Source organism: Rhinolophus ferrumequinum, chromosome 10 (genome assembly GCF_004115265.2).
Source record: "Rhinolophus ferrumequinum isolate MPI-CBG mRhiFer1 chromosome 10, mRhiFer1_v1.p, whole genome shotgun sequence".
Classification (NCBI taxonomy): Eukaryota; Metazoa; Chordata; class Mammalia; order Chiroptera; family Rhinolophidae; genus Rhinolophus; species Rhinolophus ferrumequinum.
The window spans coordinates 43362760-43376419 of record NC_046293.1 but is presented as its reverse complement, the minus strand read 5'-3'; the positions used below and the strand labels follow the sequence as shown (position 1 = coordinate 43376419).

General features: G+C 37.2%; 1 protein-coding gene across 1 annotated transcript in view; it reads left to right on the top strand.

Moving 5' to 3' along the window:
* Positions 1-13660, top strand: part of SLC2A13 (solute carrier family 2 member 13) — a 308745-nt gene that overhangs the window by 233791 nt on the left and 61294 nt on the right. The window contains 1 exon segment of the mRNA XM_033118217.1: positions 13436-13561. Coding sequence (XP_032974108.1) covers positions 13436-13561 — 126 coding nt within the window.

Sequence of the window (13660 nt, the reverse complement as noted above, 5' to 3'; positions counted from 1 at the left end):
TTTGGTGGAGACAGAATTCCCATAATATTTCAAGGAAAAATTCACTACCTAAGAAAATAAATAAAATGCTTCTTCTTTATTTCATTACCTTCGTTTTAACCTGTCAAATGAAGAAAGAATGTAATTTCCAAAGTCCATGGAAGACTCAGTCCCAGAACTGAGTTTATACTTCACTTGCCTCTCTCAGGACACTTGAAATAGCATTGACATCTGAGTGCTTGACTTAGGTAGGATCCAGATGTGTGTATAAGAATTTGGTTTTTATGAATACTGAATGCAGAATGCTTCAGTAACAGACCTTGCTTTCTTGATTACTTATTTATATTTTACATGTTAAACAGATGAATGTTATCTCTTCTAAGAAGGATACCCCAATTTGCTTGTAAACTGTTCTTTTCTAATTCTGAAAAGTTCAGAAAAGGAAACATTTATGGTTATCATTTCTATGTATGGACAGATATTTATCAGCTGCTCACTATTAAAAATTGTACTGTTATATTTAAAAATAGTACAATACTAGTCAAAGAAAGTGACCCTCAGTGCAGTGCTTAAGTTAAACTTTGACTTCATGGTTTTTACTATTATCCAAACTGTATACCTACCCTATGTCTTAAAATACCAGAGAGTTCTCAATATGTAGAAGAGCTAATGTTAGGAGCACTATACAGAAATCAGCAGCTCGTATTAGTAGTTAAATGTGATTAGTTAAATGTATGTTGCAAGAGGAATGTGCATTATATAGCTTTTTTAGGGACACATCAGCATTTATAGAAATACAATCAGAAAGACATAAAATAAAGCTTATATGAAAGTTTTCTAATGGTGATGATGAGCTCCAAACAAAACTGTTCTTAAATTATTTTTATTATTATTTTTGGTAAAGCTCTGTGATCTACATATACATTATCTATAGACAAGATAGTGATTAGTTTGTAATGCTTTGATTAAAACAGTGTGCTGATAACTATTTAAGACATGTGCCAATAATCATATTACTATAGGTAGTAACGAATGATACACAAGTCAGGATAGGGTAGGCATTACTAATAAAACAATAACACACTAAAAATCAACACCAAAATCTTAGTGGTTTAAAGCAACAAAGGTTCTCCTGACATCTCAGTGACCCAGGTTAATGGCAGCTCCACCATTGTATGATACCACCTCTTACTTCAAGTCTTTAAGATTTATCACAGAGATGAAATGTAGAGCTGGAGAGTTGAGTACCAACAATTAAAAGTTTTGGCCTACAACTATTACTTTTACTCACATTGTGTGCCCACAGTCATTTGGCTGCTCCTAATTTCAAGAGGGCAGGGAACTGTAATCTTTTATATACCTTAAAGTGGAGGGCATCTAGATATTGGTGAAAATTATTTATCAATTAATAATTGACGTTTATTAATATCAGTTTATTGGCTGTTTTATAGTGGCCAAGATTCCCCATCATTATTTCTGCAAAAAAATCTTAAAGAATTTTTATCCTGCTGGTGGCATCACTACTGTTAATAAATAGTATTGTTATCTTGAGAACATCTCATTTGGTGATGCCCATTAAAAATGACAAAATTATTCAAATGACCATGTCTACCACTGCTTTGGAAAAATTGACAGTATTCAAGACTATATCTGTAACGATATAATTGGTTGAAGATTAAATACCAAAAAGTGTACATGAAACAGTTCTGCATTTTTCCAAAATGATAAACATAGAGTTACCATACAACCCAATAATTTCACTCCTAGGCTTATACCCAAGAGAATTAAACACATGTTTATGCAAAATTTTATACACAAATGTTCATAGCAGTATTGTGCATAATAGCCAAAAAGTAGAAATAACCCAGCTATTCCATCAATTGATGAATGGGTAAACAAAATGTGATATAGCCACACAGTGGAATATTACACTGCTGTAGAAAGGAATGAAGTACTACAATATGGATGAACCTTGAAAATATTATGCTAAATAAAAGAAGCTGGAAACAGAAGACCAATTATTGTATGACTCCATTTATAGGAAATGTCCAGAATAGGGAACTCGATTGAGACACAGAGTAGATTAGTGGTTGCCAAGAGAGGATGAGAAGTCAAAATTGGAAGATGTGGGGTTGATTTGGTGGTGTTAGAATGTTCTGGAATTGGCTAGTGGTGATGGTTGCACAACCCTGAAAAGATTAAAAATTACTAAATTGTAAACTTTAAAAGGGTTAAAATAGTAAATTTTATGTTATGTGAGTTTTAGCTCAATTTTTGGAATTTAATTTTTAAAAATATGTGCCATAGTGGTCACCACTTTCTACATTAAGTGTCAACCATTCTGCCTTCATTTTACTGCTTCATATGCTATCTACACAAGACAACAGAAAATTCCAAATCATCTATGCTCAATAAATATTTATTTAATCTATCACAATGTCGGTATCTTTGCTATGCTAATCAATTTTCCCAAAGGCATAACTTTAAATTTCAACAAATTAAAGGCGAAGTAGAATAAAAAATTGCATTTGGAGTCAGAGAACCTGCATTAAAGACATGAGAAAGTCTCGGTTTTTCTGGGCTTTGGTTTCCTCATCTGTAACATAGGAATGCTGATGCATAGTTTACCACATTGTTGGAAAGACCAGATGACAGTGTATGGTGAAAGTGCTTTGTAAATTTTATACTGCTATTCTCAGTTCCCCCATGCTAACATCTTGCAAAAGTATAGTATAGTATCGCAACCAATATACTGACATTGATACAATCCAGTAATCTTGTTCAGCTTTCCCCAGTTTTCCTTGAACTCATTTGTATGTGAATGTATTTAATTCTACACAAAAAAAATAAAAATAAAACTATATTCTTTTCTTTCCAATTTTAAGTATAGTGTATTTCCTTCACAATTTTTTAGCTTCTTTTGCTTTAAGTAAACTTCTTAATGCTAATTGGTCATTTGGAGTGGATACACTTGGGTCTGAATCCCAGCTTTGCCACATTTTATCTGTGTGACCTTGCTCTGATAGCTCAGTCGCTCTATAGCTCAGCTTTCTCATCTATAAAAGAGGAAAGTAAAGCCTCTCTCATAAAGCCAATGTAAGAATTAAATAAAAACATGTAATTGTTTAGTACAGTACTTCTAAGTGGTAAACTCTCTGTGATCCAATCAGAGCAAAGCTTGTGATAAAACTCACCTGCCAAAATCCTCTTCATAGCTACAAATACTAATTGGTCTATTGGCAAACCTAAAAATTCCAATCTCTTAAATGTTCCTTCTGATACTTCTTTTCTGTTCCTTCAGTAATGAGTAACATATACTGTAAACAGACAAGATAAATTACTGTTTTATTTTTTCTTTGAAGGTAGTATGTTGTGCACTAATTAGATTGTATTTGGGTACCTGTGTGTTGATTACCAAATTGCATTATAAATCTGATGTTACTCTCAATTTATTGACTGAAAAAGTTGTATATAAATGTGTGTGTATATAATAAACAAATTTATTTACTTAAATACACATATGTACATACATAAACACATGTATCTCCATGTCATCTTATATTTGCAAAGATGGAGTTAAGGTTTTTACCGTGTTTCCCTGAAAATAAGACCTAGCTGGACCATCAGCTCTAATGCATCGTTTGGAGCAAAAATTAACATAAGACCTGGCATTAGATTATATTATACCCGTTATTATATTGTATTGTATTGTATTGTATTATATCATATTATACCCAATCTTATATTAAAATAAGACTGGGTCTTATATTAATTTTTGCTCCAAAAGATGCATTAGAACTGATGATCCGGCTGGGTCTTATTTTCAGGGAAACACAGGACTTTGATCAAAAGTTCATGTAATATAATAGGAAAACACTTAGATGTTTTCACCGAAGTGACAGGCTTCAAGGTGACAGGCTTGGCAGATAGAGCTCTCTTCTTCTTCCCCTTTAGGGAGTTTATTGGTACACTTTTCTGTGATGAAATGGGAGAAACAATTCAAGAATTCATAAAAAGAGATTAGACAGTCGGTTGCTAGAAATTAGAGCCTGAAGTACCACTAAACTTTTTTTTTTTAAACACCATTGATTATTTTTTTTAAACTTTTATTTATTTATGATGGGTTTTTCCAGGACCCATCAGCTCCAAGTCAAGTAGTTGTTTCAGTCTAGTTGTGGAGGGCGCAGCTCACAGTGGCCCGTGCGGGGATGGAACTGGCAACCTTGTTGTTAGGAGCACCGCGCTCTAACCAACTGAGCTATCTGGTTGCCCCACCAGTAAATATTTTAAAAAAGAAAAAGAAATCCATTCAAACAATTGGGCTCAATTTAATGGTGCAAAAAAGCAAAAGCCTGTGATTGCTCTTAATCTTCAGGCCTCACTGCTGTGACTATTTTTGCCTCTATCTCAGGAATCCATTGTATTCCTAGCCTCAGTTTCTAAAGAGGAAAAGATGAGAACAATGGCTGTGTTCCAGATGGCTCCAGAAAGTTGTGTATGGATCTGATCTGAGAGCCATGAATTGTAAGCAACAATTCACAGGTGGATTCAGGCCTCAATCCTGTGATCTCATGGACCAAGATATGGGGAACAAGGTGTAACTTCTCTAATGGAACTACACAAAGAACTACCAAATCTGTCAGTATAAGTAACATTGATTCATCTCTTTACTTACTCATTTATTGAGCTTACTATTTATTGGGCACATATCTATCAGGCAACATGAAAACCACTAGGAATGAAAGATGTACAAGACAAAAATCCCTACCTTGAAAAGGTCATGGCAGTAAGAGAAGGCAAACATACGACAAATCCCTAGAAAGACAGTGGGTGGGCAGTAATAATACTAAACCTTTGTGATACTCCAACAGTATAATGATACATTTAATTGTACTGAGGTCAGGAAGTTTCACAGAAGAGGTGATGCCAAATGTGCGTCTTGAAGCAAATGTGTAGGAAAACAAAGGTGGAAAGTAATATTTCAGAGCAAACGATATGAGGAAAAACATAAGAGCAGGTCATATTCCGAATCTGGCAGTTTGAATGGACTGACTAGAGCCCATGGCACCCGTGGAGAAATAGCAAGAAAAGATTGACAAGATAAGAAGAGGTTAGATCGTGCCTCACTAAGGAGTTCGGTCTTCATCCTACAGGCAGTGGAAAGCTATTGCAGGATTTAAATGGGAGAGAGTTCTGATCAAGTTATATTTAAGGCAATATAGAAGATGGAGTGGAAAGATCTAAAAGCAGGAGGACTCATTAGAAGACTATTGGAATAGTTGAGGTGAAAAGTGGCAAGTTCAAGTCAAAGTTCAGGGGAGAGATGGTAAGAATGGTGAGTAGAGGAACTACATATACTTTGGAGATATACTTGATGCCATTGTACCGATTTAAATATAAGTGGTCTCAGATCATGCTCAGGTTTTTAAATAGTGAAACACAAAAGAACAGTAGGTTTGACATGAAAGCCAGAGATTTAGCTTTAGCTGTGTTGAGTTTGAGGTACCTGTGAAACATCCAGAAAAATCGGGCAGTTGGACATACGGGTCTGGCACTTAGGAAAGAGAAACAGCTTGGAGAAACAGGTCATGGAGTCTCAATGTCAATGACAATAATGATCAGATAAGATTGATGTTCCCCCAGCAAAAGTGTAGAGAGTAATGAAAGAAGATTACCAAGAACAGAACCAAAGCAGAAAGAATCAAGCAGAGAAAGAAAAAACTAAGATGCAGTAGAGAGATGCAAGAGTCATAAAAGGCGTAGCATCAAAGGATGAGAATTTCAGGAAAGAGGAAAAAATTATAGTGATAAAAAAATTTTATCACAGAATGATAAATTAAGATTATGAAAGAAAAGTTCCCAGAGTTAATAATGATAAGATCATCAGCAATCTCTGTGAGAGCCGCTCTAATGGAGTGTTGAGGCATGACTTGTTTCGTGAAATCAGAGCCAGTAGGTCCCCAGCTTTTTAATTTCCAACCACTCACTTAAGCCCCCAGAATTTTTCTTTTCTTTTCTTTTCTTTCCTTTTTTCTTTTTCCCCTCCCCTTCCCTTTTCCCCTCCCCGTCCCTTTTCCCCTCCCTTCCTCTCCTCCCTCCCTTCCCCTCCCCTCCCCTCCCTTTCCTATTCCTTTTTTAATTATGGTGAGTTCTCTACTTACATAGTCCAAATGGGGAGAGGGAGTCACCTGACATCTACACTCTGGCAGAGAAAGAAGGCAGGTGTCTTGACGTTCTCTTTGCAGTACTCATCTAGAGCTCTGCTCCTGCAGGGGCCATAAGCAAAGCAGGCTGTCCCCTAGCAAGGGTGTTCTCTGGTAAATTGGATTCCAAGTCACCTGCTGAAAGCAGCAGGAGCAGTTAGGAGTGAGGAGGGAGTAGGAAAGAGTAGGAAAAGTTTAGAATGGCTGTCACAGGAAACATTGACATTATTGCACAAAGGAGGGTGTTCAATTCATGCATAAGAAATGAGTCAGTGAACATAGTTACCCACAGAGAATGAAAGTAACCCTGTGGCAACAGATACTCCTAACACCTGGATTTGCTGCCTTTGTTGTTCTGAAATTTAGGCCACACCAGAGACAGGCATTTTAAAGACCAAACACTGTTCTTAATGCTCCATCTCATTAGCTGTAATGAGACATACTTAAAAACAAATGGACCATTTTCTAGAGGGCTGAGTTCATACTCGACTTCACAGAGTAGAAACTAAGAATGTTCTCAATTAACCCGAATCAATTTTTAAAAGTTTTTCTGAGGAGAAAGAAGAAGGCACATTCGGTTAAGACCCTGAGTGCTATGGTATGTGAAACATGATTGATTAAATGAAAATAGGCCATCCTCTCGGTCCCTTAGACACAAAGCTGGCTTTTATTTTCTTCTTTTCTGCTTTACTTGGAAACATTTTAAAGTTTTAGAACTAGTTTGGTTCTAAATATGTGAATACTTATTTTTGTCTCTTTTTAAAAAAGAAAGGTCAGAGAGTGAAAAGCTCAATCTTCTCCCCCCTTCAACTAGCTAGAAAAGAACGTTTGGTTCTCACTACTGTTGTTGTCTGGATTATGTATTTTCACGCCTCCTGTTCGAGCATCTAGTAAGCTGTGCATTCAGTTTCCTCAGCAGCGTCACCCCATAGGAGAGCAGCACCGTTGGCTATGACGTAATCTCCCCCGTGCAAGTATCCACAGCCGAGAACAATAGCATGGATTCTGGGCACCATTATTTGCCACAAATTCTCACGAAATATTGTAATGTCCTTTTACTATAAGATTTGCAAGCTGTGGTTTTAAAAAGGGCCATCTCTTTCTGTTTGGCTCTTTTCTTCAGGCTTCAAGGAAATGGGCCCTTGCAGCTGGTGCTTCCGAAAGTGAATTATCAGAATCACTAACCAGTTCCATTTGGGTTGTGGGTTGAATGTTTACACATGGCAGCCTTAGCCTCTAGCAATTTAAAAACCTAGCTCAGCTTCAAGTACCCTCTGACAATTAGTTTTAACCTTTTTATTTCCGTCTAAAAATGACTGATACTCACGTCCCAAGGTTATTTTTCACAAATGGGCAGAAGCAGGCTAATGAACCTACAGTAATCCCTTCATTTATAGAACTGTTATACTTTGATGCATTCCATAAACATGTATTGGGGACCCAGGCTACAAAGGGGGGCTGCAGATATAGAATTGGTAAGCATGGCCTTTTCCCTTGGGTCCTCACAGTTGCAAACTAGTCAGTAAAGGACATTGTAAGTTCTACAATAGAGCTGTGCACAGAGCAAAGACAGGAACCATCTCTATTAACTATACTATATATTGATTTGTCTGAAATTTAAAATGTTTTATATCAATAGGGAGGAATCCCCATTTTATTTAATTCATTCAGCAATTCCTTTTATGAAACATACCAAATCCTTTTGTAAACACTTTCTTAATGCATTTCTTCTGTAAATTTAGAGTTTCTTAAAATAGGGCACACCTATAATTTCTGCCCTTGAAGTCAGTATGTAAGAGTAGATATTTTTGAGATGTTAACAACATTCACTGTTTTACACTTAAATTTACAGTTAAAATACATGTATTTCTCTCATTTCTTTTTTACATAATCTCGCAGTTGGATGGGTTTTAGAGGTCATGTGCTCTTGGTATGGTAAACTTGAAGTCCAGAGTTTAGAACCACCTCAAATCACACTCTGAGAGAGGATAAATGGTGCTTAATATGCCACTCTGCTTTTCAAACACACACAAAAAACATTTTAATTTGTGCTTAGAATATTCTTATGAACATTGATTTGGCACCAATATATTTAAGTTGTCAGCTTTTATATTCATAAAACCTTACATAAATTCAATAGGTCATGTTTAAGAAAGACTCAAAGAGCAAATCATGAATAAAAAATAGTTAGCCACTTCTAGAAGTTGTTCCTTTTTCTTTTAATTCCATTTGTTAAAGCCACAGTTATGATATGTGCTCTCTGTAAAAGGTCAATTAGCAGATTCCCCAGGATATTTAAAGTTTTGTGTTACCTTCGAAATGTCATGTTGAAGTTAGAAATGTTGTCACATTTGGGAAAATTCTGCCATAAAATCATCTGTATGAAGAAAAGAAAAAATTCTAGGTCAAAGATGAGGGAGTGGTAAGATATCTTGTCTCCAAAAGCCTGAGAGACTGTAAGTCCAGCTACGGGCTGGCCACATCAGTTCCCAGACAGTGGCCCACTCCCCGGGATGGCAAGGATTGGAACATTTTTTAATACTTGACCTCTTTTCACTAAGTACCCTTACGAACCAGTATGGAGGGAAAGTATAGGGTAGTAGAAAGGATAGTTTTTCATGCTATTTTAATATAGGAAAGGCTTGAGCCTGCACATAAACCATGCGGTATGTTCTGGGAGAGGTTTGAAAGTATGACCAATGGGACAAGGTGTGGGTCCTGGTGAAGCCTAGAGGGATTGAGATTAAAAGCCCTATTAGATGGATGATCTTTGAACACCTCCTTTGCAGAGTCTGGCGGAAAAGAGGTGACTATAGACGTGGCTACAGATACCTTTGTTCACGTCTGAGTTTAAAGTTGAGAAAGTTTAGGCCTAGTCCCCTTCAGTATGACAAGGCCATCTTCTACGAGATGTGGGTGGCGGGAAAGGCCCGGGGTTGGAGGAGAGTTACGGGTATTAGGGATACCAGTGGTAGGGGTGGAGGATGTCACTGATTAGGACCCAGTAAAAGTTGGCTGGCAGCAGTATGAATCCAGGTGCTACAAATGTGTCCTTTTATCAATCTGCTGGTTGCGTTCATTCTTCACAGTAAGGAGCATCCTAGGTGTAAAAAGAAAGAAGAAAGACGGTTGGAAACAGTCAGACATAAATGTTTATAGGGTGACTGTTTAGAAGGACCTAAGTACAAAGACTTTGAGGGTCTGGTGAGAGTGGTTAAAGGGATTTGCCATGAAAGTTTGACAGAGAAGGACTCAAAGCCATGAAGTACATGAAGGATCAGGAGGAGAGCAGTGTGGACGGTCTCTGAGGTAGAAGAGCAGTTGTCCTATGGGTAAGGAAATCAGAGACCTTGAAGGAAAAGAGTTAGAAATATGCATATGGGATCTGTATATATCAGGGGTCAGCAATTTTCCTGGACAGGGTCGGATATAAATATGTGTGGCTTTAGAGGCCGTATGAATTCTAGAACTTCTCAACTCCGCCCTTGAAGCTTGAAGACAGTCATAGACAGTAAGTAAATGAACAGGCATGGCTATGTTCCAGTAAAACTTTATTTATAAAACAAGGTGATGCTCTGGACTTGTGTCAAGGGCTGTGGTTTTCCTGACCTCTGTTCTAGATCATGACCATTCCCAGGAAGTAGACAGAGTTAATTGGAGATGAAGACTTAGAAACCAAGGGGCTAAGATGCTTTAAAATTACTATAATTACTCCAAAACATCTAGCTCTAACAGACAATCAGACATGTCACCACCAACATGCACAGTCTTCTTAAGTGCACAAGGAACATTTAGGATATATCATATTCCAGGCTATAAAATGAGCCTCAATAAATTTAGAAAGGACTGAAATCATACAAAATATGTCCTCTGGTCACAGTGGAGTGAAATTAGAAAATGTTAACAGAAAGAAACTTTTTTGGAAATTTACAAACATGTGAAAATTAAAAAACACATTCCTTAATACAGTAGATCAAAGAAGAAATCACAAGGGAAATTAGAAAATACTTTGAGAAGAATAAAAATGACACAACATATCAAATATGGGATGCAACTAAAGCAGTGCCTAGAGGGAACTTTATAGCTCTAAATGCCTACATTAAAAAAGAAGAAAGATATCAAATCGAAAACCTAATCTTCTACCTTAAGACCGAGGATATGTAAGAGAAACAAGGAGCAGTAATCAAAAGGGTCTGAAGTGACTTGAGATAGAATGGAATGAAAGCCCAGATAGAGAAGTTGGCCTTAGGTTAAGAACGAGTTTCTCTTTGTAACCGGAGCATAGGAACGTAGGATGGCTTATATGTTTGCTGTAAGGTTACAAAGTTCCCATCCATACCACTTTCATCTGTTTTCTTTCTAAAGCTGGAGGTGAGGACATTGGCAGAGAGTAAAGGGAAATGGAGCATTGGAGATTTAAAGAATAGTCCTTGTGTAGAGTGGTTGAAATAGCCCTCGCCTGGAGCTGGCGAAAGAAAACTATTAAGAATTTCAGGCTGTTGAGGATCCTTTTGAGACTGGAAGTGGTGCATTGTACAGAAGCTGCTGATCTGCCCTGCTATGTTATTCCTTCAGCTGCATTTGGGTGTGTGGGTGAAGGCACAGAAAAGGCAAATGTTTGCGTTCATACATAGCTAGGAATTGTGCTAGATAGGTGAGATGCAAAGATAAATGGGCCCGGATATTTAGGATGTTGAAATTGCGGGCCCTGGTCAACAAGGTAGATAAAGACAGAACTAAAGAAAGGAAAAAAGCTAGTGAAAAGGGAACAAGAAGAGGGATCAATTAACCGGAGGTCACTAAGAGGTCTAATCCGCCAGCACAGGGAATCTGTTTTAGTCACTAATGTGTCCCAGCCTCTGCCTGGCACATAGGATGTGTAAAATATTTGTATTTGTTGAATAAATGATGATGGCAGAGCAGGGATCGTTTACTCAGCAAGTTCAAAGAATGGGAGGTTGTGGTCAGGGTTGGATGCTGGCATGAGTGACGAAGGAGGTGAAGCATCACGGATAACATCTCGTATGTCTTGACATACAGTAGGTTTTCAGAAAATATTAGCCTTTATTGTTACTTTTGCGGGTCTTTTATAGGAAGTACTTATTTTTAAAGAAGTAGAGTCGTCTGTCTACAAATGGGTGAGTTGACCTTTCCCACATAAGTATCATTTAAAGCCACTGGGACAATCCAGGTTGTTAGAGTCCACCTCGTATGGGCAGAATAAACAAAGTACTAGTAGGAATTATCTTCCTTTTCAAAGTAGGCTAGTGTCGTTCTCAACGCCAGAAGCTCGAAGTACTTCTAATGCTTTCTAGTGCTTTGTTTACTTTGCTTATCAGAGAAGAGGACAGTTTTGTATTTACAATGCTGTATCGCCTCTCTAAAGTATATTGACTTTTCAGTAGGCTTCGAAATGCCTCTTTTTTGCTTTTAGTATAGGGCTGAAGTCTCATTTAACAATAGGGATGTCTGTTTGCAAAGGAAAAATTTACAGAAGGAGGCTGAAGTTATAATCCAATTTTTAAACAGTGCCAGTGTTGTCCCTTTTAGCTAAATGAATCGAAGAATTATTTTGATTTTTAAGGATTCCTATCTTTTTTGGATAACTTGCAGTAGTTCTTACCCTGTTTCTCCCCCCACACTCCATAGTATAATTCCTCGTACACAGTAGATATTTCAACGTCTGTACTAAGTGATTTTAATTGTAAAATAAGCAGTTCTCTGAAATGCCCTTCCCTCTACCTCTTTGCCTGACAAATTTCTTTTATGATCCATTCAGTTCAAATACCACCTCTGAAATGATCCCCAGCTCTTATGGACAAGTGAACACGCCTCTGTTTTTAGAGTAGTTCATAACTATTTTCTCTTGCACTGCTGTTATTTACTTGTATATCTGATTCTCATCCTTGCCTCTTCTCTACCAAGAAGCAGGGACTTGGGCTGATTTCATCTTGGTGTCTTCAATGCCTTGTGTGTACCTGCCATGTATGAGGTGCTCCAGAATTATTGGGCAAATGAGTATGACAGCAAGAAAACTCATTCCTTTTTTTAATTGAATTTATTGGCGTGACATTGGTTAATAAAATTATATAGGTTTCAAGTGTACATTTCTATAATACATTATTTGAATATTGCATTGTGCGTTCACTACCTCAAGTCAAATCCCCTCTGTCACCATATATTTGACCCTCTTTACCCTCTCCCCCGTTACCTTCTGGTAACCACTAAACTGTTGTCTATGTCTGTGAGATTTGTTTGTTTGTTGCTTTCAGTTTTATATGCCACATATGAGTGAAATCACATGGTTCTCGACTTTTTCTGCCTGACTTATTTCGCTTAGCATGATAATCACAAGATCCATCCATGTTGTCACAAATGGCAGTATTTCATCTTTTCTTAGAGCCGAGTAATATTTCACTGTATATATGTACCACATCTTCTTTACGCAATCATCTAATAAAAGGAAAACTCTTTCTCTAAGCACACTATAAGCTTAGGTTGGAAAACCCTGCCCTCTAGAGGATTTTGCCTGTTTAGAATTTTCCTGTAGTTTGGATACTGCTGTTAGGTGAGCAATGATTAATTGATTATGGCTCTTCGATCCAACCAGTAGATATAAATCAGCTAGAGAAAATTAGCCTTTTTATCTACACTAACTTCTTTTAAATTAAGCCTAAGACGTAGTTGATACTCAGTCATATTTGTTAACAAGTATAGGTATCCACCGAGATGTTAACAGTGACTATTATGGTGGTAGTCTTTCTTGTTTTTTAATTTTTTCTTTAGATATTTTTCATTTTTTGAATTTTCTATTTCAGGATAATATATTGAAAAAATATATATTTTCCATTTTGAAAAGTCATGGTATATGGTGGAGACAATTAAGAGAAATAAATGCTTTGGTATAATTTGGAACCAGTCAGCTAGGTCAAGATGGGCCAGTCCATGCTTTGGTAACAAATCTGAGTGGCTTAAGAAAGTAAAGTTTATGTGCTGCTGGTTGACCAGGGTTCTTGTACATCCAGTGTCTCAGATCCAAACCTCTTCCATCTCAAAGTGGCTTCTGAAGTTGCTGAAGCCAGAGCGGGAGAGATGGGAGAAGCCTGTCAGCCGTCACCTGCCTCAGCACATGTCACTTTGCCATGGCTCAAACCAGTCTCATAGCTCCAAGCTTACTAAAAAGTCGAGTGGAAAATGTTTGGGGAGCACCGATAGACTCTGTTAACGTGACTATAACTCTTTTCATTTTACAGTTACTGTAATGAGTGTATGTTGGATCCAGAATGTGGTTTCTGCTACAAGATGAACAAATCAACCATCATCGACTCCTCCTGTGTCCCAGTTAATAAAGCATCTACAAATGAGGCAGCCTGGGGCAGGTATGTCATTTATTATACATACCATAAGAATATACAACAAAATTTCAAAATGAGACTTATTTTTAAACTTACAGAGTGACTACACTTACCATCAGTGAC